The sequence below is a fragment of the Coturnix japonica genome, chromosome 3 (genome assembly GCF_054131305.1).
Source record: "Coturnix japonica strain WE chromosome 3, WE-NBRP24, whole genome shotgun sequence".
In the NCBI taxonomy this organism is placed as follows: Eukaryota; Metazoa; Chordata; class Aves; order Galliformes; family Phasianidae; genus Coturnix; species Coturnix japonica.
The window spans coordinates 10986951-11013719 of NC_140665.1; the positions used below are offsets into that span (position 1 = coordinate 10986951).

Sequence of the window (26769 nt, forward strand, 5' to 3'; positions counted from 1 at the left end):
TGAGCCATTTGTTCACTGTGTTAACTGATGCTTAATGCAAAAATACAATTCTGCAGATACCTTTATTGCATTACGCCAACAGTTCAGTTAGTATAATTGCGCACAAAAAGCAACCAAATGTAATTTTCTTCTGCTTAATACTCGCTTTGCTGTTCCTTTCAGCTCCTTCATCTGATTAACTGATGTGACTCAGAGTTCTTCCGAGAAACAACCATGTAAGTACTTGCAACAGGACACTCTCTAATGCAAAAACCCAAAGTCTTTGCAACCACCAAGTGTGTGGGGAAGAAACCGGAGCTGAAGAAAATGGTCACTCAGTCCAGTGGTGACAGCTTCCATGTGGGAAACCATGGTCTCCAATAGATCGGACAGCACAGAACAGTGCAAGATTTGAGGGGAAAAAGCTTAACATTTTTTTTGTTCATTTTACAGCCCATCACTTTGGCACCATGTGCCCTGACACAAGGAAGTTGTCAGCAGGCTGATGACAAGCTGAAACACCAAAAGAGAGGCCATCCTCATGGTGTTTAGGGCCTCCTCAGAAGCATCGGAAATCTTTAATTAAAGCTTGAGCGCTCCATTTCTTGTTATCTCCTTTTGCCTACTGAGAATCCTATTTTCTCCCCTTGCATATCCATGATAGTCATTTGTTTACCTAGAATTCCTCATTAGTGCTCTCTGTATCTCTCTGTGCCTGAATTTTCCATATTCTGGTCTTGTCTATAAAAGGAAACTGCATTGGTTTGATTTAAATTGGCTTTTTAATTGGTTGTTAAACTCCCTGTAGAGAGATGCTGTGCTTTGAGCAGTTGTCAGTTTTACTTAAACTAATAGCGAACAAAATTAAAAACTAAGCTGAAGTAAGCATGCTTTACATCTGTACAAGCTCTGTGCAGATTTAATCTGAAAATTAAATCCCAAATTCTAGTTACAAACCTGGTTGCTTCAACACACTGGTATAAACAGGCTTTCTTGCAACTTTTTGGTAAGCTTCTTCCGGAACCAAGTGGGCAAATTCAGAACTACATGGATTTTTTGTGTGTTGTTCCTGCTCATCATCAAGAAACTTGAGAGAACAACATCACTGTTGTAGCAGTTTGGGGTCCTGTTCTCCACACAGCACATTCATTGGCCTGTCCTTTATAAGTGACAGTGGTTAATAGATCTCTAGAAGCTTCAAGATACTTTATGGCGTGGCTGTGTTATATGCTTCAAACCTTTTGCTGGCTTCCTGCGTATGGATCACGGAGATGTGCCAAGCCTTGTCAAGCAATGGCAGAGCTGAAGTAATTCACTCAGTACAGGGCCTGAGAATAGAGAGGGCAGTGACACTGGCAGTGATGACAATTTATTTCTTCTGCTGGAACTGGATATCCTAGCACAGGCAGTGTCTGTAAGAGGCTGTTCTCAATTACACAGGAGCAAATCCAGCTCCTCACCCTTAACAGCAATGGATCTCATTTGGATATATGGTCAGGTAACCGAAGCAGTACCTGCCTTTCAGATTGTACTCCTAGCTGCGTAGGCTGAGCTGGCTCATAGACTTGAGGAAGGCATTTTATTATTCTGTTGTCTCCTTAGCTACAGAAGCAGAGTTTTTTTCTTAGTTTCAATATGATTTCTTAAGAAGGAAGTATTACAGCCTGTGAAGCACCACATGAGCCAAGGATCACATTAGCTGTAATTACTTCTGGCTGTGCTCATATTGGTCAATGCAGTCTTTGGGACTTCAGGGTGGTGATGATGCTGTTGTTTCACTCACACAGTAGTAAATATGAGACCATGAAAGCAATGGCCTTGGCAGACTCTGCCTGAGGTTTCTTAAATGCATTACAGGATGCAGAAAGTAACAAGATTAAACCTGGGTAAAATGCATAGCCCAGGGACTAACCAAGCATCTGCACTGTTTACTGAGAGCAGGGAACAGGAAACAAAGGTAAAAGGTGATTCTGTGCTATAGAGACTACCTTGTCCCAGCAGTGCAGAACCTGTAATTTGCTCTTATGAAACTTCATGTGTTTGGTTACTGACCAGCTCTCTGCAAGGCCTCTGTATCCTTAAGGAAGTCAGCAGCTCCTAGTTTACTATCATCTGCAAACTTATGTAGCAGGCACTTATGTCCTGTATCGAGATCATTTAGAAAAACATGAAAGAACACAGGTCCACTCAGCCCAGCATCCTCTCATAAAGGCTCATTCTCCCTACCTAATCCTTTGCTCCTGTGTTTTTCTTGCTGTCTGACACAGTACAGAAAATATCAATAAACTCCACTTGATGCAACACTTGGCAGACACTGCAGAGATTTTCCACTGTTGGAGGTCACTTTACCAGAACTTGCTGGTTCATGTACCAGCAGCTGCTCTGCAGGGGCTAATATGTCCAGCTTTTCAAGCAGGCTTGCAAGACTATATTGAAGCTTTTGATTACACTGGCTAAACTGTTGTTGGTATCAGAACTGACTTAACGGTAGTGCATGTAGTACGCTGCAGGTAGCAAAGTGAAACATAACGCAGAATAGAACAGATTTAAAGAAGTCCTTTCAAGATAAAGGAATGGGAGAGAAGGAGACAGCATAAACAAAATCCTGGGCTTACTCATAAAGTAGGCATGTACCAACCATACTCCTGTTCTCTAACTTAAGAGTGGTATTTCGGATTGTTTGGTCAATTGTCAACTTTAACCCTGTGTGAGGAGGAACAGCTGCACACAGTGCTAAAGGTGGCACTTGTAGCCAATGCTTCTTTCCTGTACTTATCCTGTACTTCCATGGTCAGTCCCCCTCCTCCAGGTAGGTCTGTGGTGCACCCCCAGGTTGGTGGTGACTACCTGAATTGATTTAGTATGAAAAACCAGCAAGGAAGAGGTAAAAGGAATAGACTGAAATACAAATGCATGGGTACAGCACAGATATTGAGAATGTGTGGGCAAGCATGAGAGAGGGAAGAGACAAATCCTTGGGACACAGTGATGTGATGAGGAGAGATGGGAAACCCTGTAACAATTTGTACCATGCCACTACAGCTAAGCTGCAAAGGGGAACAGGGGAACGGGAGAGAACCAGGTATACAGGATTGGTATTTCTGACTATCTGAAAATGATGTTTCTAACATCAAATCCCTTGTTATACTTTTTCAATGAAAATGAAAATGAAGATATTACAGAAAAGGAGGAGTAACTATGTTATTTCAAATCAAGCCTATATTAATTAGAGACGAGTGCTCAGGTTACCACATTCTGGACTTGGTTACTTTGCTTTGATTCCTTCCTATTTTGAAATCATGAGATCAGATAAATCTGTCTTGCAATTCGTTTGTGTTTTGGTTGTTTCTTTTTTTGCCACAAAATTGCAATCAAAATTACAGTTAGAGTTTTAAAAGCTAAAGGTAATTGCTTTGTATAGAGTTGGGTTTGTTGTTTGTTTAGAACAAACTTAGGAAAAGTTTGGAAGAAAGCCTTAGGGAAGGGCAGGGAAGAGGGGAGAGGAGAGGAAAGGAGGGAGAGGGGAGTCATTGCCTTTAGCCACATTTAACTAAAACCTGCACTTGTTGGAAACCTTCTGTCTGAAAATAATTCTCTGTTCAGAACATTACCTGCTGGACCAGAAATGGGGGCAGTGCCAAGTTGGAGATTTCCCAGAAGCTTTTGTTCCCAGCCAAAATTATTCAGGCCTCTTCTACTGGTGAGCAAATTGCTTGAGTGTGGAGTAGTACTTCGAGGTATCTTCTCTCCATTGACTAGAAAACAAGAAGTCACAGACTAATTCACCACTGTGCTGAGTCAGCATGTAATCCAGAACTAGCTGGATTAAGGGTTGGAGACTTCCCTGCTGAGAATTAGAGCCTGCAGATACAGGATATACCAGCATTAAAAGGAATGGGCAGACTGACTTTCAATTGCTATTATGGAAACTGTGACAAATGAACAAATAAAAACAACTAACAGAAAGCAAATGAAACATTCTGTTGAATGAGGAAGTGGATTCAAGGTTTTCGATCCACTGAAAATGACAGAGGTTATAGCCTTGAGCCAAAGAGATGAACAAGTATTTGAGTTCTGCTGTTCAACTCAAGGCAGACGTTTCATGCGTCGTGAGCAGCCGTCCTCATGCAAGTTTTTGTTTCAAAGACAGGAGCAACAGATAATTAAGTGCATTATAATTTAAGCATCTCGGTATGCATAAGGTTATAAACTAGACACAACTGCTCAATAAAAATCTAAATGGGGTGAATCTGGCAGTGGAGGTGTAGGCTGAACCTATTTTAGAGACTCATCAATCACAAAGGCTGGATCTAAGTCCAAATTTTCCCCAAGGGTATAAGTGGGGATCTTAGTTTCTGATTCAGACTGAAATGCATATCAGTCCAAATCAACGAAAACCAAAACCATAAAAAAACCCAACAAAACAAAATTGTTCTAATTTAAATAATTAATTGTGCTGAATGTTACCACAAAGTTAGCGTCAATCACAGACTGCCTGTCTTTTCTGAGACAGAGTCAAACTGTCATTCATTCTGATAACTGTCACACTACAAACCAGGTCATGTCAACCTCCACAATTACAGACTGGCTTCTGTATCAGTTTGTGTGGATAGGTGATGCTACTACTCTAGCTGCAAGCTGACTCTCCGACACCATATGTCTTACTATCCACTTACTGCCAAACCTGGAACCAGTCAGTTCCACTAATAAGATATGTGTCTGAATGGTCTCCTTTATCTGAGCACAAATATTTCAGACACACACTTCTTTTCAAGAGTCTTTTGAAGACAGCAACACACAATCCCTTCCCCACAGTTTCCATTCCTCTCCAAATTTCAGCTGCATGGCAAATAAAAGACAAACCATCACCTGCAGACAGAAGGAAAACTTACTTGTTAAAAAACAGTCCAGACTAAGGGAGATATTGTCAAATGCAATAACAGCATTGGATCCTCTTTCCCATGAAGCGATGATCCGAAACCAAAACCTGCAGAGATTGGAAGAACAGGGATTAAAAATCTCTCTGGCAGGGGGATGAAACCAAGCTATTCAAAATTAAAGCAGTTTTAGAATGGAAGAAAAAGGTTTTCTTTTCACGTACAAAAATACTAAATTGACAAAGAACGAACCCTAACTCCCAAACAAGCAAAGATGATCTGAGGAGGGGAGCTGTACATGGATACATGTCCTTTGAGAAGAACACAAGGTGCCAGTACTTGTTGGGTGGTGGGTTCAGGATTGAAGTTAAAATTCCCTGACTCACGGCACAAAAAAAAAAAACCCAAAAAAAGAAAAAAAAAAAGCCATTAAACTGATTTTATTCTCATAAGCGATTTATACCCTGAAGTGTTAAGGAAAGTAAGTAAGCTGGGTCTCCTGAAGCCATTTAGGAGCTCTGAAAACAATCTAGCAGTCAAAGGCTGAAATCAATTCATGTATTTGGTGTTGACCCACCTTCAAGGAAACAAAAGATATCCAACAGTCCTGGCAGTCAAAAAAAGACAATGGAGAACTGACATTGGCTAGAGACCATAGGAACAGCAGATCTCATCAATCCCTTCCCCAGTAGAAGCTGTACCCTCATTTTCATCTGGATTTTGCAGAAAATAGGCTTTTGCCACTCCTATGTTACCAAAAGAAAGACTGCTGTAAACTCATCCTCATTCTCATTGGCAATATGATTTTTTATTTCATTATTTATTATAAGGCACACATTGATTTGTATTTTTTTTCAGCTTAAGAAGTTCGTGTTACCTGGAACTGTACGAGGCCATGTTGGGTGTTGATTAATTTAGTGGTTGGCAACCCTGCCCATGTGTGAGGGTTGGAAATGGATGGACTTTAAGGTCCATTCCAACCCACGGCATTCTATGAAACTATGTTCTCCAGATGTGTATCTGCAACATTATATTATAACACTGTGCTTCGGACCAGAAATCAATTATAAAAGCAACTGTCAGTGACATGGAAGTCAGATACAAAGCCAAGAGGTTGTATCAAGACTTATAAAAATATGAAGACAGCAAGCTTCATGATGCAATCTGCAAGAGAATACGAGATGTTCTTTAAACAGCATTCACTTTTGTATCTTAATGTTTTACACCAGAATTTGAAGCCATTTCACAGAATCACAGAATGACCTGGGTTGGAAGGGACCTCAAGGATCATGTAGTTCCAACCCCCTGCCTGGCAGGGCCACCAAACATACACCTTTACTAGATCAGGTTGCCCAGGGCCCCGTCCAACCTGGCCTTAAACACCTCCAAGGACGGGGCATCCACAACCTCCCTGGGCAGAATGAGACCCATTTATGGGTCTCCTTAACGTAGTTTTTCTTAGTAGCATTCCTGTTTACTTAAAAAGCCTGTAGAAATCCTGTTTCCCTACTACTACTGCAAGAATCAAGACACCAGCAAGAATCTTCTTCTCATCCCTTATAAACAGTTACTCATCTAAAACATTTTCTCTCCTTGTTTTGGAGGCTATTAGTGTTCACATATTAGACTTGTTGCCTCCAGCAGTTTTAAAACCTACCTCTCCTTCACCAATGAATTAACCTCACAAAACAACACCCAAATGATGCATTTCTGCTCAGAGGTACTTTGGGGACCCTATGCCTTTCGTGTTTCCCAATGTTCACCAGTGATGAAAAAGATGGAAGAGCCCCCAATATAGAAGAATTGTGCGGATATCAAACACTATCAGGACCACCAGTGTTGCTCTGGTTGCCTACTAATCTATGTTTTTTCTTTAATTTTCTAACATGAATGCAGATTCAGTACAAGCCTTCCCTTGAGATCAGCGTTACTGCAACAAATAGTTCATCTTTTTCTCTTCTCCAATTTAATGCCACTATTAATTTAGAAATATGATGTCTTTCAAATTCCATTGAAACAAGATCATCAGTTAACCAACACTTCAATCATTAGCTGTGGTGGTTTTAGCTTAATGGGCTAATTAAGGGAAATTTAATCAAAACTGAAGATGGAAATGTCACACATCAGTGAAAAGGGAAAAAAAAAACCGACAGACGATCTCATTCCCTTGCCCCCTCCTTTTTCTTCTTTCTGTTTGATCCGTGCTTACTGAAATCAATGAAACAACTCCCCTTGGCGTTGCTGGAAGCTGATACTGAAATACCAGACGCACACGCTACAGTGGTGACTTACTGTAATGCAGTGGGTGGCCGTGACTCACTGTTATTTCTACAAAGCTCTAAGTGGGCTACACTGACTGTGCATACCGTACCTGATTGAGCATCCATGTAGCACAGATGCTGGTCTACCAGACTTTGTGGACATGGCAGATGGCCATGAAAGACCATTCATGAAGGCTATTACAAAGAAGCAACAAAATCAGTGTTCATAGTTTTGTTACAGTTTTGTTGCTTACTAAATTCCTGCAACATCCTCACGTGGAATCCAAGTCCTGACCATATAGCAGTGCTTGCAAGCTACATTTCTTCATTAGAATGAAAATATGGCTGTTATGAAGGGTTTTAATGACTGTGATTCTAGAAAAATTGCTGCTTGAGGGCTGATGGACATTTCTGTCTCTTCCTTTGCCCTACTTGGATCAACACAGCTAGGAAAAAAATACGTTCCTTAGATGTCTGACAATTGGGACGTACATGTTACATAAGGCAAAGCTGAGCATCAGCTGAACTGTGAACAGAACATATAGTATTTTTTGTTTTTTTTTTATAATCTGTTTGAGGCAGATGAAAAATGTTGTACCAGGTGGACAAAAAAGAATTAATTCAAATCTCCCATTGGGGAGCATCAACTCAGCTTTCTGAAGAATTCAAATTTCACATCAATTCAAAAACCACTCAGGGTTGACTACTGATCAATACTTCGGAGTCAGAAATGGCACCAAAGGCATAGCAAATTATTCTCATTTGGTTTGTTTCTTTGGCCCAGCCCATGAAATCAGAATCCAGATGAGCTGTTCTTTGGAAGGTAACACCAAGTACATTCCAAATAAGTTAAAATTGACACAGAAACAGGACAGCACTGAACCTTCTGTATTGTAGTCTTCCCTACTTCTCTTTAAATCCTATTTCAGTATTTGAGACTAATGGTATCATTTGGTGTTTTCATTCAGTTGCCTCTTTTTGTTTCCTTACGTTTTTCTTGCTACTAACAGAGGACTTGTTCTCCTTGTGCCCTTCCCAAAATCCAGGGCTCATCTACAACGGGAAATAAAGAGCCAGAATTCTGAAAATACATCTACACAGCTTCCATGAAGACCAAATATTGTGCTTATGACACCTATCCTTAGGTCTTCACTGCACAGAAATGTTAGCTTTCAGGTGTACTATGTCCTCTGCTACGTAGAGGAGAAAAATCATTCTCCTTATATTGAGAACCTCAGCAAATTTTGTATGAATTCTCTGCGGCTCCCTCCCGACAGCAGCTACTCTGAATTCCACCTAAATGTTCTCTCTGGTTCATATAGCCAGTTAGGTGTCCAGGTAGCTATCTATCTGCTATTATTTTACAGTGTCTCATAGCAATAATTATGTCTTCATCTTACCATAAAGACAGGGATTATTGATCAAGATTGAATGTTAATCTCCTCTGCAGTCAGCCCCCCATGCAGTGATGCAATCACAGTGTGTCTGTACTGTTTTGCCTCCAATGGAACCAATTTCTCTCCCTACCTAGCTGAAATAATTACAGCTGAACCCGCTTGAGATTGAGGTTCTTAGAGAAGAGAAACGTTCCGGGTCAGTAACCCTTATTACATACAGATTCCCATTAACTCCTCTGTTAAAAATGATATATTGTTACTTCACAAAGAACTTACTATTTGGGATAAAAGACATATTCAGGTGGAATGGGATTATTTGGAGAACTATAAGCATATTAACAGTTACAGAGCCCCAGTTACAGAGACAGAATTAGCCAGTAATAAAAGGTTAGGTTTCAAAGATGTTATTAAGAGCAACCACACAATATATACTTGGACAAAATCCATCACAGGGACTCACTGTCACCAAAGCCCACTTTTTCAGAACAGAACAGCCATCACCAGAATAACTCTATTTCAAGAGAACAGCAGCAGACATAGTTAATGCTACAGAACTGAAGGGCAGTGATACAGGTATTAAAGACTTATTCTGTTTTTAACCAAGTAATGTGGGACTACTCACCGGATCCATAGAGGAAGAAAGAATAAAGGATTCTGGGTGTAGAACACACACAACCAATAAATACAGTCGTGGTAACATATAAGGAGTCTAGCTTCTATGAGGGATCCTTGGTTCTTTGTGGCAGAGTGGGAAGAAACTTCAGGAATAACACAAGACAATTGTGACTCTGGGCATAAAATATCGCCAAGAACTTTTCTTTTTTTCCTCAGTGAGAAACCTGGCCTCCTGAAATTTACCAGAAATTAAATCTGAAAGGAGTAAGATGAGAAAGCAATGCAAGAAGAAATCATCAGACAAGAAGAGTGCTTTGGCACAGCTGGCAAAATATAGCAGAGTGGTATGGCTGTGAGATGACTTCTTTATACTGCAGCAATGAGCCAGAGGTTCCCCAGCTGCTTTGGCTGCCACTGAGATCAGAGTTGCTGAAGGAGACAGACAGAACAAAAGATCTCATTCCTGAGGACCAAAAGGGAATCCTGCTTTAATATAACCATGAAAAGCTGATGAGCCCCGTTGCAGTTCAGACAAAACCAGTGAGCCAGCAAGATTGGAAGAATGGGTAAAGATAGCAGTTTAAATAAAGAAGAATCATCTGGACACCAATTCTGACTTGCTGCAGCAGAGCATTTCCTTCTAGGGTAACTGAAGTCTGTTAGTTTTTTAATTATTAGTATTATTTTTTAATTCAATCCTTAGGAAGGTCAAATCCTTATCTAGCCTGACAGTTTAAACCACATTTTTCTCTTCCAATGTAGTAAAACTCCTCAGCCCAGGCTCAGGAAAATGTCATTGACAGGAACAAAGCTTTGAAACTTGTCAGTAGAATGGAAGCAGAAGAATATTATTTTTTACTTGCTGGATGTGCTTCCACATTAAAAGAACACAGAGCCTATCCATGCTGAGAACACTTGGTCTGTGTAGTTTGCAGTAAAGGAGGCTCAGAGGTGACCTCAATGACCTCTACAACTTCCTGAGCAGGGAAAATGGAGAGGGATGTGCCAATCTCTTCTCTTTGGGAACCAATGATAGAATAAAAGGAGTGGCACAAAGTTGCACCGGGGAGGTTCAGACTGCATGTAAGGAAAAATTTCTTTACTGTGAGGGTCATCTAATACTGAAGCAGGTTTGCTAGAGAGCTGCTTGATGCCCCATGCCCGTCAGTGTTCAAGAGATTTAGATAATGCCTTAACTTGTTGTTAGCACTAAAATGGCCAGGCGGTTAACTAGATGATATCTGAAGTCCTTTCCGACTGACCTGTTATACTCTGCATTTCAATTTTGTTGAAGAGAAGACTGTACTGAGTTCGGACAGATGGCCATTAATACTTGCTATTTTTACCAGGTTCCTCTCACAGAATTTATTCTGAAACATTTAAAGTGAATGACAGCTGTAGGGGAGAAGAAATGTACGAAGAAGCCAGAGTTGGACCAGTCCAACTGGCTGGGCTCACATAGCATCCACTTCCAGGCAGCTTTGGCCAGAGGGCAGACAGACACACAGAACATTCATTGTGTGTCCTTCCACATGCCTACCTCAGCTTCACTAAGGGAGCAGTAATCAAGAAAATTAGAATCTGTTTCTTAATCAGAGCACTACTTTTCCAGTCAGGCATCAGTCTATTAGAGCTAATTCTCTTTAGCCTTTACTCTGCCTAGCAGTATAGTTTGTAGACGGGTGATAATCAGCATTAGCCTGCAGTAAGTGCTGGAGTGTCACTTCTTTACACATGCTAGTGTTTAATCTACAAGAGATATTTTTTTCTGAGATATGCCTTAGCCATACAGTTTAGAGAGCAACACGTCTAATTGTTAGCTATACAAATCACTCATCTGCAATTACATCAGGCTTCTGTTTGCTCTTGCTGTCACACTCCCATGATGATACCACTATTAAAATTTAAGCTCACGTATACTAACTAAAAGCAATTGTACAAAGAATCAAGCCCTAACTATCACAGAGCTTTCAGGGCTACGTTCCCTACTTGCATTTCCATGCAGGAGGCTGATCATTTACCATCGGAAAAGAGGCGGAATTTTTCCTTTGAGAATAAACAATTCTTGGATAACGTAGTTCTCCACGCTATTCTCAAATATTTAGTGTTGCATCAGTGCACAAAAATAACCCATTTTCTAACTTTCTCTACTCTGCATTTGATCTGATTTGCAGATGAGCAGTCCTTCAGGGAGGAAGAGTAGCTGAGCCATTTCCCTTCTTCACCTGTGCTCAGAAGATGCCCATCATTTGGAATGATATTTCATTTCTGTTAACCCACATAAGCTGCAGGAGCTGATCCTCAAGACTTTTTTGCCAACACCCCCCAGAACAAGGGAGGATGTAAAAAGCCAGGACTTGAGCATCTTTACATATCCCAAAGTAAAGGTAAGACCTTGCGCTGAGTGAAATGTCAACTGGTTGTGTTCCAAAGGAACAAATGGCAGGAAGGACAATCCTCAATCCTCTGCCCATTGTATTCTCTGAAATTAAGGATGTGTCCAGGGTTCCCCAGGCTAATGCTGGAAATTCAATGTCCCTCCGTCCCAATTTAGCTTCTTTGTCATGCTCCTCCATTCTTCCTCTTCCTGCCAATTCACCTGAAATGTTCTAGCTGTGCTTTTCTGCCAAAATATAATTTTCCCCCCAGGAACTTGAGGGGGTATAAAACATTTAAGAAATGTGTGCTTCTAAAGACAGAAGTAGTCTAATAGTTTTGGAAATCTTCCTAATCTTAAAGGTCCCTTCCAACCCAACCCATTCTATGATTCTATGATAATGATTCTTCGAAGGGCAAAAAGCCAAGCACAGAAATAATGGCTAAGCAGTTTTTGAACAAGCATTCTTTTGGGCAGTTTTAGGGCATATTATCTTGTTATTAATAACACTTTCCACTCAGCTCCCCAGTCAAAATGGATGACGCTTTAATTTTGTGTGGAAGTGGTACATTAGTATGCTCTATTCAAGAGCTTTAGTGCTGTGGGATGATTTAAAGTTTCAGCTCCTCCTGCAGGAATATCTACAATAACCTGTCTCCTTTTGTCTAATGCAGACCCTCGTAGTTACTGACACCGGCACCAATCAGAAAACAGCCATAAACAGTGAACGCTCTGCAGTCCCAGCACAGACTTCACATCAATTAAATAATTCTTACAGTTCAATAAAACTACCTGTCAGTTATCTCCAAAGATAAATGAAATAGAACAAATGCAATACTGCAGTCTCCCCAGCATCACTTTGGCGTGTCACTTCCATGGTGTTCCTAATGCATACATCAAATTGGATTTCCTAAGAAGCAGACTTAATGGTGAGAAAGATGCCTGCAGTATTTCCACATCTCACAGGAAGGACTGGTTTCAACTAAACCAGACTTTAAAAAAAGTTTTTAAAACAGCACAATTTATGTGAATAAATAAGGATTAAAAACTTTCCAAGGGACAACAAAACTTCGAAGTTCTCCTTTCTTAAGTCTTAACATCCAACAAGCTCTTCTCTCAGCGAACCCAGCTGTCTTTGTCTGAAAGTAATAGGGAAGCAAGGGTGTCATAACCTTATAAATAATAGTCAGCATTGCATATCAGTTGGACCTGCAGTTCCACATGAAGCATTTCTAGCCTGGTTCCTAACATCAAAGTATTCTTTGTCTGACAGTGCAACAAGAGAGAAATTAAAGGAAAGCAAAAGTATAAGAATACAGAATGATTCAGATACAAAACACTCCCATGGCAACATTAGAAAATAAATAACATAAATAATAATGGCAAAATACAGCAGTCTTGAAAGTAAACACAGCTGAAGAGAATGAAGCAACCAGGTACTTTTACAAATGGTGCTTCAGCAGTGACTGCACAACAAGCCTAATGCATATATTTTTTAAATCTTTGACGCACACATATTAATTATACATTCAAGACTAAAGCATTGGTAGTGTCCTTGTTGTATTTCCAGCCTACATGCAACCCCCGGAGACAGCAAGATAAAAGACATATTCATACAATGTTTGTTCAAACTTCTTATGAGGCAAATCCTTAATGAAATCCATTATTTCTAGGGCACAGATTCCCCAAAAGACAAAGGACACCAGTGATCATGACACAGCCTGCAGATGCATCATACTGCCTAAAGGCAGGGCAGCAGGAGGTGAAGTATGTTTGTGTCTTCTCTCAAACAGCATCGGCCAGATTACGCACAAAAATAAACAAGGAGCAACAGAGTATTCCCTTAAAGCTAACTTGTAAGAAGCAGCTAAAACAACACTGTAAATAAGCATATGCCACCAGATTAAGCATATGCTACCAGATAAACCTTTTATGCTTAAAGCCAGACTACAGTCGTAACTGAGACAGCCATTTATAATGCTGATCCTCCCGCTACAGCTAACACGAAAGTGCTCATAACTATCCTTGTCTGATTTGGCAGTAGGTGCCTCTCCCATGTCTTACCTCCACAGATTTGGAGGCATCAGAAGTTAAGGACTTTGTTATCCAAAAGAAAAAACAAACAAACAGCTGACTGTAAAGCTTACATCAACTCTAGCAAATCACAAGAGAACTGAGACATGCTACACAAATTAGTGTGTGAGGAGAATGATTATTTCCAGTGATGGAGAGAAAGAAGTTACACCTTGCACAACCAGTGACCCAGTCACCAGAACTGGTGAACCAAAAAACACCATTTAGTTCTAAAACTGGGTGCTAACCACTCAAGCTATTTTCATTACCCTTCTCAGAAGACACCTCCAGGGACAAAGCACTTCCCTCTCCCTGAGGGATCTACTTCCAGGAGTGATGTTGGCCATATTCATTGCCAAGTAGCTAGTGGTGAAGTGAGAAGGAGAACGATGGGGAGAGACTCATACCTGTCCAGTATATCTGGGAGAGGTAAGATCAACCACTGCCATATTCCCAAACCTTCGCTGTTAGCTGAATGCCAGAATGTCCTGCTCAGCTCCTTCCCTGTCTTGTTCTCAACCAGCACCAAGGATATATTTCCCAGCAAGACACCACGGATCAGCCATGACATTCGTAGCTAGAAGAAAGAGAACGTAAGAGATTAAACATAGCAAACATTGCAAACATTATCCCAAAGTCAAAAAATTCCTAACTCTTCATTTAGCTGTTTTCTTATCACCAAGAAGTCAATTCTCTCTCCTTTATGACCATGTAAAAAACTCCAGTTTCACCATATGTACGAAAGCCTCTAAGACTGAGTATATTCTGTTTCCTACTGGTTCTACTGCCCTTTCCTGTTGTTAAGGTTGAGTCCAAAAACATCTGTTTTTGCTATTACATATGTGCCTGTAATTTTAAATGGACGAGCTAATAATCTATTATTGCAGAAGAAACACCTCTCTCCCCTTAGATGCCACTGAAGAGATTCAAGTTCAGAATAAACTTTTCAGCAACCATTTTTTTTTTTAAAAGGAAGGCAGCAGCAAAATCATGGGGAGCATTAAGTATAATAATTATACTCTCATCCCTCACTTACTCCTTTCAAAAATTAAGTCCTTACCTTCTTGCTTCTACAGACTTTCTAATTAAGATTCAGTAATAATTAGGTAGGTTTTTTTTTCTTTCTTTTAAATTAATTAAAATACTTTAAGGAACCTGGTTTCTACTTTTTGTTGTTACATTAAATGTAATGAAGTCCCTTCCTATGTACTTATTCCTATTCATAGAAAACTATTTCATGCAGATTTCACATTTTACTATTTCCCTCCCTCGTTCTTTGAAAAGAAGCCCTTCTCTATCAGGTTAGTTGCAGAATCTTGTATGAGTACAGCTGCCTGACTTTCTAGGAAAGAAGAAAAGTTAGCACTTTGTTAATAAAATATAAGTAAATATTACATGGGTCTCTATAGACATCTCAATAACCAGTGGAAGTGAGGATGTTGAAGAAATGATAGTTTATTAAAAGTTTATTAAAGCTACATTAATGATTGATTTTTGGACACAGAAAGGTGTTCAGCACAGTGCAAAGCATGTTAAAAAATGGCCCTCAATTTTAACACTTCAAAACCAACAACTAAGTTAGGGAGTGACAAATTGAATTGATATTTTGCAAAGGAATATCTGATACTATTCCTTTCTTGCTTGATTTCACAGAATAAAATACTTATATCCATTTCTTAGCATAAAACAGAAGCTGCAAACTCTGGCCTGAGCTCTTTCGCAGAGTGTAATAGGAGTGAGAAACCAATTATGTGACAAAATACCAGAAATTTGGTTTTGACAAAGCTTCATCTCTGGGAGAACAAAGTCTCAGGGGGACAAAAAGAGTGGACTGGAGCCAACCTAAGGCTACACTCATCCTGCTGCGCAGGGAAATGAGGGAAGATGATTCGTGGAGTCAGGATTGGTGTGTATGATTGGGTGTGTTTGCATTGCATTTTGTTGCTTGGTTTACAAGGGCAGCAAATTTCTATGGTGGGCTCCCTCTCTCATTTTCCCAATGGAGGAGTCATATTATGATTAGGACTAAACTTTAGTGAGAAGTCAGTAATCCACCCTTTCGTCTTGTTTCCTCCTTGGCCATGGAATGTTTGGAGTCACTTTGTGACACAGGTAGGCAAGGACTGAATTCATACACACAAGTTCACCAACACTAGTGAAAGAGGCTGCTGACATAGGTTTGTGGTTTAGGAGGCTGATCTCAGCGAACTTCAGACAACTGCATGGCTATTCCTGTTACTGCCTACATGACATCAATGTCAGGCAACAATCTAAAGGACCAGGTGAGCATTTAATGTTCTTGAGCACCTATAAAGTGAGACTGAAATTACAGTGAAAATTGCTTTCCCTTCAGTACCACTGGAAGATATTTCAGATCCACTGAAGTCTCAGAATCACAGACTTGCAGGGGTTGGAATGGACCTCTGGGGATGATCAAGTACACTGCCCTGCTAAAGCAGGTTCCCTACAGCAGGTTGCATAGGAAAGCATCCAGATGGATCTTGAATAACTACAGAGAAGGGGACTCCAAGTCCTTTCTTGTAAGGAAGTTTATCAGGACTAAACTTTTGCTTGAAACTTCCAAAACCAGACAACAAACAGGTGGACATGCAACAAATTCAACTTATTGCAGGAAAAAACAAATCCTCTAACAACCTCCATGTGAAACAGTTTCAGAAGACTAAGGCCAATTGTACTGTAATGCCCTATGTGAAATCTCTAAGACAGATAAGTTGGAACAACTTCACTGTGCCATATTCACAATTCAAAATTGAGGAGGTAAAGCCTTGAACACCTTAATACACACAGGATTTCAGACCTCTGTCTCTTCTGGAGACCTGCCAGACAATAAGAGGCAGCGTCTACATTGTCAGAAGTGAGAAAAGAGCAAGCCTTTGATAGCTATTAATGTAACACTATAGTACAAGCTGAAGCAACTGATGAATTGGAATGGAGGCACACATGTCAGCTGTTTGAGGGAAAGGCATAGCTGGCATTAGATGTGGGAGATCAGCTCACTGGCAAAGGCTGATCTGCAATGTGCAGACTCTAATCAACTGGCTGAGTGAATTGACTGTCACTGTGTCCAAATGGGCATTTTTGGCTACATTTTCTGTCATTTCTAATCTTCACAGCAGGGCAGTCCAGGTCTTTTCACACCTGCTGAAGTGAACCAGAGCAGATGATGAGCTGGATGCCATAGTAAAGACTTCCAAATGGGGCTGGCATTCATTCTACAGAATACACCATCAATGATGGCAGGTGGTACCACACACATTATGAGTTCCTGTAAATAGTGCAGGGCAATGCTTAGAAAAATCTGAATTGGGGCTGTTGGTGGCATATCCCTGACATTATATATCAAATATCTTCCTCTTTGTTAAACCAGCAGCAAAAGAGTCAGGAGCTAGAAACATCATTTAGAAATTAATTAAGCACCACAGGTAGACGCTGGCACAATATTGCCTTTCTTTCTGGCTTTAGAACCCACTGTAACTGATGATTAGCAGCTTGCATGAAACTCACTGACTCTGTAAATGAAAAGGTCTACACTGATTTGCACAAAATCAAAGGGAGAGAGAACCCACTGTTAAGACATAGCATACTGAAGCAAAACTTTGGTCAGGTGGCCAAATGCACTGTACTGCAAACAGCACCTGTAAAGATGTTTTCCTAAGAATATTCTTAGCCTTTGAATTTGTGGAATATCTGAGCTGACAAGCAGGAGACTCAATTCATCCACAAAAGAACACTAATCTTCATCAGTATCAACAGGACTTGGCAGGTTTAGAGGTGAAGACAAACAATAAGGGCACCAGATACACAGCTCCAAAACTATCTGAGAACTAAGCAAGACTTGCATTTTATTTCTGTATGCGCAAAAGAAGTAAAATACTGAGACCCTTCTGCGTGAAGTTTGAATATATGGAGTTCACGCACAATTAAACAATATCTGCAGAGACCTTTGGCAAGTCCCAAATGTACAGGAACACGAAGTTTATCGCTTTGGCAATATTGTTTTTCTCATTAGAAACGAGACATTCTTGAGCATATGTAGAGTCATCTGTTTTGACTGCTCAACAATTAAGGCTTAAGAATAAGAAAGATGAGCCAAACTTCTTACTCCTTTTGTTCTGTGAGATCAACAACTGCACACAACCCGTCTCTCTTGCAGTCAACTGAGTTTTGCATTTGCTTAGGATATACACAAGCAAAAACCTTCTGGAAATGACAGACCGATAACTCAGCTGATCTGATCGTGTGGCTTTAAAATACCTACACAGGAAAGGGAAGCTTGTATTTTATATGAAGAGATTCTTATGTCACTTCTTCACATGTTCTTTCTTATCGATGCTTTTATAAAATCAAGAACTGAATAAAAACACATTAATTTCTGGTAACAAACAACCAAAAATAAGAAACAGCAGCGAGAGAGAAAGAAAGAGTTGGTCATTTTGCTGCTAAAATACTGTGGGGTGCTCGGGTCTCTGAGAAATTTCAGATCTCATACATCATTCAGCAACACAACAGCAAGGTGTCAACTGAAGAAACAGCTTCGGAAAGAAGAGAAACAGCATATGAACTGCACAAATATGAAAACCAGCACTTAAAATAAAAAGGACGCTAACAACATTTTGCAAAATAAAGCACATGAAAGGATACGCTGGAGCCATATCTATGTTGCATTTTTCATGCTCATAAATGTTGTGAATCAATGTTATTAGCATGTACACTTCTAAGTGGTTTTAGACGCAAAGAACAGAGGAGAAAAAGAGACATGCCTTGCTGCTGCCAGCATGGGGCTCAGAACATGCTCAAGGAATTATTTCAATTATTGATTTACATGCTTTAAAAATACAACACTTTTCCATAGGAGAGAAAACTGAGTTAATAACCACAGAGCATGAAACCATCTTTCATAACCCAAATGAGAGAGCAAACTTCAACTACGCTGTTTTACATATTATGTTCATCTTCTAGAGAGACTGGGTTTACATTCAGAAAGTAATTTTGGGTTAAAAAACAAAAAACTCTGGCTCAGTTTGGCACTTCTTTCTGTAACATAATGGAGGCTTACACAAAATAGCTGGTTGAAATGTCAAAACTGCATCAGGAAAAAAAAAAAAGTCATTATTTTAAACATGGCCAAAGGCACAAAGCTCTTTTACAGGGATCTCTTTTCATTGTTTTGCAGCCCAGCTATACCCTTTAAAATGTTTGAAGCAGGATCTGATGAAATCATCTCGTTACCAATTACAGCAGAGTCTCACTTGCAAAGAGCGAGCTTCTCTTCTATGGGTATGATGACATTTAAAGCTAATTTTAAGTTCAACACAAACTAGGAAACACCATCTCTATTGTTATTCTCCTCCTGTGTTATAGCCCACACCAAAACCTCTTGCACAGGTTTTAAATTTCAGATATGGCACTGAGGTCCATCAGATTCTCTTGTGCTGAGCAAAGTGCAGCCTGTCTATAAACAGTTTCCAGACAGCTCATGTGTCTGCAGTGACTTTCAAACAGCAGTAATAGCCACGATCCACAACAAAATGAGACCTCTCAGAATGGTTATAACTTCTGCTGTCCAGCCAGGTACACATTGCACCAAGCCCTTAAGAATGCAGTACTCTTGGGCCTGGTCTTATATCTCTTTATGACAGCAGCCCAAACACTTGGGGAAAATGCAGTGCACAACTAATGATTAACAAGCACCACGGCATCCTTTGATGCCTAAGGCTGCAGATGTCGGGGATCATCTCTGAAAAATGGAATAAAAAGCAAAGTCAGTGCAGTGACTCTGCATCTGCCTAGCAACAATGCTGGTACTGAAGGAGATGGGACTGCCACATTGTCCAGATGTGGGAGGCCAGAATGCAGTTCGTAACTTCCACACAATGGACAAGTGCTCCCTTGACATCTGCAAAGCTCTTTTGTCAGCTCTCTGACATCTTTGCATAAGTATTGAGAAGCAGGTGGCCATGACAATCTGGAACTGTGTACACCTAAGAGATAACAGCTGTGGCAAAGTAATTTAGTTTTGCTATGGGTGGTGTCTGAGATGACAGCACTTCCTTTGGACTTGAATTACAATGTGGTTTCCTGATTCCAAGTCTGTAATGCAGTTACTGATGACAGGCTCATGGACTGCTTCTTTAAAATGAGGAAATGTCCAACCATCCTGTGAGCCTCTGCTCTTTCAGCCCTGTGCTGGCCAACCGATTCCTACTCTGAGGAAGGGAATGACACAATGAAGAGAAAGAGAGAATAAAGCTTTTCTCTATTGTTCAACCTTTATAAAACTTATCTTCAAATCAGGCCAATATTTGGATTAATTCTTCAGAGTTTATGTGCATTCCTGTGCTCAGTTACGCTTGCTTTTCTTTCTGATGAACTTTTAGATGTGAGTTAAAAATGTTTTCCATTTAATTACTGTGTCTCAGTCTGGTTTCTGAATCATTTTCTGTTTCTTTTTTTCTTTCACTGTGTTCACCCTTGCTGGTCACCTCAGAGCATCTCTTTGTAAACTACACGTACCATTTCCTGCACTCTTCCAAGATTTACTAGAATTGCCTGTTTCCCTCTTCCATTTAAACTGGGCAGTAAGTACACTGTTAATGGGTCAACAGGCAAAGGGCTCTATTGAATGCACAACATGAAAAAGATAACAAAGACTGTCTGGACAGCAAACAAGGGAGATTCTTTGAAGTCAGGATACTCTGGCCAAGATCTAATAAAGTAACAAAAAAAGAAAAACTAACTGAACCAGGAACAAAGGGCAGCATCACAAACTAACAGCTCTGACCTGCCAAAAGCACTGCGGAACAAAGACAGTGAAAATGTGTGCCTCCGTGGCGCAGTGCCTCTCTGCTACACAGGAGTCCAGGAGTTGGACTCAGTGATCTCTGAGGTCCCTTCCAACCTGCACGAGACTATGACACTGTGAAAATACAAAGCTGCTCAAAACAAACAGGAGCAAAGTGCGTTATGAAGCTATATACAAAGTGCAGGGCACATCGGGTCCAATCCCAAATGTGTGGGAAAGTACAGGCTATGTTTATGACTCTGTCTCCTGCATGGACTCTGTTCTCATCCTTTGATGCATATAGGACAGCACAGAGTAGATCAGGCTGATTTTTCCCTTAGTGAATTACAGAAGCCTTGTGCAGGGCATGGGAAATGCTAGAGGAATACAGCACACAAGCAGCCCAGCATGTTCCTAGTGACTGAGCTCAAGCAGAGGAAAGCACATCATGGTAGAACACGAAGATGAAGGGATATACCTATTCTGTGCTCAGCAGCAACCTAAACCAAAGATCATTCAGGATCTGGAGTCTGTCAGTGCTTTATGTCACTACTGCTGCAAACATCCATACAGAGTCTCAGTAGGTACTGGGTCTCAGACTCTTTGTAGCTGGCAACCACCATAGACTGGTTGACTGTTTCCTTATCAGCACTGAGTGCTGGTTCCATGGACATTTTGGCCAGATAATTGGATGTAATTGTCTAACATAGCTCAACACAATACAGGCAAATTAAGAGATTTGAGAAAAAATAGGAGCTTGGGGAAACAGTGAGGGTAGTGCTTCTGTGCAGCAAGGAAATAGGGGAGTAAAAAATGAGCAAACTCTGGACATCTGCTGGCATCATTGCCGCTCTCACACTTTCTGCATATGGCCATAAGTGCCCAAGGCAGGTGAGCTCTGTGCACCCAAGAGAGGTGAGCAAACTGTGCAGGTGGGGCCGTGCATGCAACACCACCAGCAGGAGTTCAACTGAACTGGCTGAGCTGACACTGGGGTAGACATCAGATACAAGGAGGAGGAGGGGTAGGAAATGACCAGCCTGAGGAAAGCCTCCAGCATGTACATGTGTTGGTGCTGCCTGTGAATACGGGAAAAATCTATCTGGCTGGACTGAAACAAGCTGTCAGAACTAACCACTATGAAACTGAACATGCAAGGAGAGCAGGCAGATACCTAAAGGAGCACGTAAGCTGTATCAAATACAAGAGGGAGAGCAGGTTTATGACTTGACCTGATTGCAGAAGAATAAATGGATCTAATCTGCACGCACCTGCTCAGATCAATCCCTTTATCACACGAATAATGAGTGAACTTTGTCAGTGGGATTTCAGTTGCCAGAGATCTTGTCCTGTTTGTGATATGCCAGTTGGAGCTGTCAGCACTGACAGGTAGAACAAAACTCAGCTTTTAGTGCCCTTCCTCAAGTCAGTTCAGTTGGGAAGTGATTGAGGGTGAAAAAATACAGGATACGTCTGTGGTATTTCCACAGCCTCTTTTTTGACCTTTACTTCACTGCACAGGAGCTTGTTGGCACCTACTGGAAGAATAAGTGTGTGCGGGAGTATCTCTTTTCTCCTCTTGAGTTGAAAAGTGGAATCAAATTATTCTGCTCACAGAAAGATTGTTCCAGTAAAATAGAATTTGCAGCCATCGGGGGCTCATTGAGAAGAGAAGCTTTTACACTATATGAAAAGACAAGAGACAAAAACCCTTGCCAAACTCCTTTACTCTATATTACCAACAGCTGCAATGTTGGATGTGTCCGGATGCCTTTTAAGTGCCAAGGGGAGTGACGGAGGTGGGATGGCATGTGAGCAGATGGAATACATGACAGCTTCTCCCCTGATGGCAAGTTTAATTATTTGCACTGTTGTATATACAAGGCAAAAATATAAAAATATTGGGAAATCATTCACTCTGCTTCCTGTGTCAGGTAGATGATGAAAAACACTTGCTCTTGCTGGTCCACAGCAGAACAAGGTCTTAAAATATTCAGAACCTGCATATGCCTTTGACACAGAAGGGAGGAAAAACAAGGTAGAATGTATTTCCTAAAGAAGGAGGACATGAATATATCAAGAGGGCAAAGACAGATGCGCTTTGCTGTATGCACCGAGATACATAACAGAAGAGAACCAAACCAAACTTTAAGGAAGAGAAACACTCAAGTATTTTAATTGCAGAGGATTTTCTTATGTATCCCTTTTTATCCTTTCTGCAATTTTAGATCAGTGGAAGAGGGAAGGCCTGATTGTTTTTTGTCTGTTGTAAGAATCAATTTCCCCAAGCAATCCTGATCCAGGATCCAGAAGCTCAGGATGAGCAATCAAGATGTGTGACAAAATCATAAGCCATAAATACAATCAGTGATAATATAATCTGTGAAGCTATAAACCAGATAAAAAGACAGAGACGATATCTTTCTCTAAGCAGAAGTTTCAGGGTCAAATACAACTGATTTAGAAATGACAACTACTTGTGCACAACTATCTAGCAAGCATTGATATACTTGCTTAAGTTAATGTATTATGACTAAAGATTTTCTGCTTGAGTACGAATCTGGCTGCTTTTGTATGAATTTATCTCCACTGCTGGCAACTCAGGTACTCCTCAGAGCATGGCCTCTGTGAGGAGTGATAAGTTTGAGGTGCAACTTGATGAAGACCTGCCAGCTTGAATCCCAGCTGAATTAGAGGAAGCATGCACTGTATTTTCAGAGTGGATTTTCTTGGAGTTTGAAAATACAAAGCAGCCAGCCTCTTCCTCTTTGTATTTACGCTGTGCTGGCTGTCCTACCTTAGCTCATACATCCAATTATGAAAACTGTTGCTATATCACGTGAGATCACACAATCAGGGCAAGACATGCCAAACTTCTCAGTATACCTTTAGTGGCATTTTGAGCAGACAACTACCTCTTTTCTTTGCACACTGGAACATTAAATAAGTATATTTCAAAGACAAACCACAGGGAAAGTGGCTGCTGGGCTACTGATCTAGTGCCTATATTTGAAAACCAGAGTCAGGCAGAGTAAAAAGCTTTTTAAAGTGCAAAAGAGAAAAAAAAAACATTATGACTTGCCTCACAGGGGGAGTTCCTCAAAGGGATTGGAAATGTAGCGCTGGTCATTACAGTGCTCGCTCCTGCTGGTGCTTTGCTGGTGTCAAGGATCAGCGCATAATCTAGATAAAAGAGCAGGAAAAAGGTCAAACTGCAGAACCCATCTTCTGGTTTTATGAAACTTCCTTAAGGCCCGTGTAAGTTGGTTCCTCCTACAGCAGGATATCAGACAGGAAAATGTATTTTCCAGTTTCATAAGGAAGCAGCTTCACATTCTCACTGGGCAGCCTGACTACATACAGTTATCTTCTATTCCTTCATAACTTCCAATTTATCTTTCTTGAAAGGGTGATTTAGCACCTTTTTCAACACAAAAAAAACCCCACAAAAAACAAAAACAAACAAATCTGGAAACAAACCTTCATCAAAACAAAACCAAACAATGGCAACAAAATAACAAGGGAGCAATATTAATGCAGCTTGAAGTACTTCTGCTACCTTAAACATTAGCTGTAACCAGAGGAACAAGGGCAGTAGTAACACTAGAGTTCTTCCTTGACAGCTCTAGACTGAAAAGTATATATTACAATATTTCAGTTCTGCCCTGCAGTTCAGGAAGGTACCACTACCTGGATCTCAGTTATTTGAGCTTACAATGAAATTGCCTCTACAGCATAGATAGATCATGAATCATCATCATTTTATTGTCATCTCTCCATAGTAACCTCTTTCTGGGCCTTCGATTTTTTGTTTACCTATGCTTCAATTCATTTGTGGTCTGCAGCACTGTGGGCTGAGCCGTCAAGTGGCATAAATCAGAGTAGCTGCACTGTAGTCTGTATCAGTTCACTCGAAAGCAGAGAATCTCACTCTTTATGTTTAACAAAGGATGTAACTTAGTAAACCAATGTTGGGATTATACACCATTAACTCTGCTGTTATTGCATCCTATTAAGAACCTCTGTGCCTCAACAATAAATGCCTTCAATGATTTATATTATTGCATTAGGAAAAGTCTTATCGTGCCAGGCAGCCTGCAGACCAAAACTCAACCAGCAGCAGTTCAGTGCCCACGGTATAAACCTTCAATGGTTCGTATGAGAAGGATGAGGAATTCTGGGATTTGGGTAGAGGAAGCAAGTATGCAGTAGTTTTACATATATATATATGTAGAAATGTATATATATAAATATAAAAGTATATATACATGCATATATATATACATATATAGAAGTGGAACTCAAGGGACAAGAGAGCAAAGAGAAGGAAAATTTGGAAGCATGAAGGGAAAAAAGAAGCAAAACAGACACAGAAAAAGTAAATCAGAAATAAAAACCAGTTCAGTGTGATGGAGGGGCACACAGATGAATGCTTCATGGGAAGTTGTCTAGAGGGAGGCTGGACTGTTCTCTGGTGTCAGTATTGGAAACCTGAGGTATCAGCCTCTTCCTAAAGAAGGGAAGTGAGCAGGATAGTCCTGCTCATAGCACAGGTAGCAGGAAGATGTTTCACTGAAGGCTGAATCTGTAAGCACACAAGAAACCTCCCCACCATTTGCTTATCTTTTTTTTTGCTGTCTGCTTTCCGCACTATTTACTTTTACGTACCTTCTACTGAAGGAAAATGGTTGTACTCCAGGCTCCCAATTCGCCATGGAGAAGCACGGGATGCTGATGAGCCCTCCATCCAGCCACAGTCCCCTTCTTCAAATGAACAGTAAAAGCCAGAGGGAAGTTGTCCTAAAGATGGAGAGAAACACACATCCAGAATAACACGGATGAGCTGTGGATGAGACACCTGGGCACACACAGAAGCTGACTATTCTTACAGAGCTGCCCAGGACATATAGACAACCACACAGCTGCTTTTTATGTGGAGTCATGCATGTGCCTGACCATAGAGACAGTGGTTAGGGAGGCAAGCCCAGGACTGTGATTGTCTCCCTCCAGACAAAGTAAAGGAAGATGATATATTTCAGTATGCACCATGGGGTATTCAGGTATTTATCTGGCCTCTAATGCTGGGGAAATCTTGGACAGTGATAATTACTAACATGCTTCCCCTTTTGTGCCTATAGCCAGCCCAGCTCAGCAAAGTGATCTCCCCCCTCTGTGAGAAGTGCCTCTAATGAGATAAAGCACTAAACCCTTTTGTGCTTCAGTTTCTGCATCTGTGGATCTGTTCAGTGAGATGAATGGGAGAAAATAGTTTATTTTAAGCTATACTTTCAGGATTTGAAGCCCACTCATTCTGTCACTGGCTTAGGATTTCAGGCAAGTTTCCAGCTCCAAACAATAAAGACATGTTAGCTTTTTGCCTTTAAATTAACGAGTTTTAAAGTAATAATCGTCGTGTTCAGAGCAGCACATGACTTCATACTTTCTCAATCTCCACTGTCTACGTTCCAAATTCTTACAGAATGTGTAAAACACATCATAGCCATACACTTATAATGCCACAGGTAAAAACTGTGCCACAATTCACTCAATCCCTTGAAAACTTAAAAAATCACATTTCCCATCATCTTTAATAAAAACACATTGCCTCATTCCTACTGCTGATAGGCTCTACCTTTGCATTTCTCTTCTTCAGCACGATGGCAGATTCTGACCTTATTAAGTAACCTCAGAGAAAACGAGCTTTGTAAAATGTCATGTAATAATCACCAGCATTAGAACGTGAATTTGACTTTCAGTGAATAACTCATGATATATAACACAGACTTTGTGCCTAGGGTGTAACTGACAACTCTGCCAGGTATGGGGAAGGGAAGCTTCTCAGCAGTAAAGAGGGCACAAACTAGCTATTAGGGGAAAAGCTTGCCTGGGAAAAATAAGGTGCACTTTAAATATGGAGTTCCATTACGCATCAAAGATGCCAGAAGAGACATAAAAGAAACGTGAAGACTGCTTTTATCCTTCAAATATAGACAAACCAGTCCTAAGGTGTGGCAGCACAAAGCCCCTGAACACAGGGGCTCAGAGGGGCTGTTCTTTCTTCCAGTAAGACAGAAAAAGTACTGGGATGTTCAGATGTAGCTATAAAAGGGATGATGATATTCCTGACTTCTTACAGCTTTTACAGTTATACACCCTAATCTGTGCTAGCAGTTTAGCCTCCATTTATTCCTCCTTCTCTGTACCCCTAAATATCCCTAAAAATGTCTTTGTTGTTTTTTTTTATTTTTTCTTGAAAGAAAATGAGACCAGAAGTCTGTTTGAAATTGCCAGATAAAAATAAATCTAATGTGTAAACACATTATAAAACCACATATCCGGGAAATTAGTTTTTCCTTTCAACTGTTTGTCAAAGTCAGAGTAAAAAATT

At 40.5% G+C, this 26769-nt stretch overlaps 1 protein-coding gene across 3 annotated transcripts in view; it reads right to left on the reverse strand.

Annotated features, from left to right (window-relative positions):
• The window catches only part of ALK (ALK receptor tyrosine kinase), a 257968-nt gene that overhangs the window by 34123 nt on the left and 197076 nt on the right, over positions 1-26769 (reverse strand). For all 3 annotated transcript variants that reach the window (XM_015856919.3, XM_015856918.3, XM_015856920.3), the window contains exons 7-11: positions 25050-25181; positions 23464-23564; positions 13987-14156; positions 4872-4966; positions 3591-3734 (exon numbers count right to left, since the gene is read on the reverse strand). In XM_015856919.3, coding sequence (XP_015712405.2) covers positions 3591-3734; positions 4872-4966; positions 13987-14156; positions 23464-23564; positions 25050-25181 — 642 coding nt within the window. The remainder of the gene's footprint in view (positions 1-3590; positions 3735-4871; positions 4967-13986; positions 14157-23463; positions 23565-25049; positions 25182-26769) is intronic.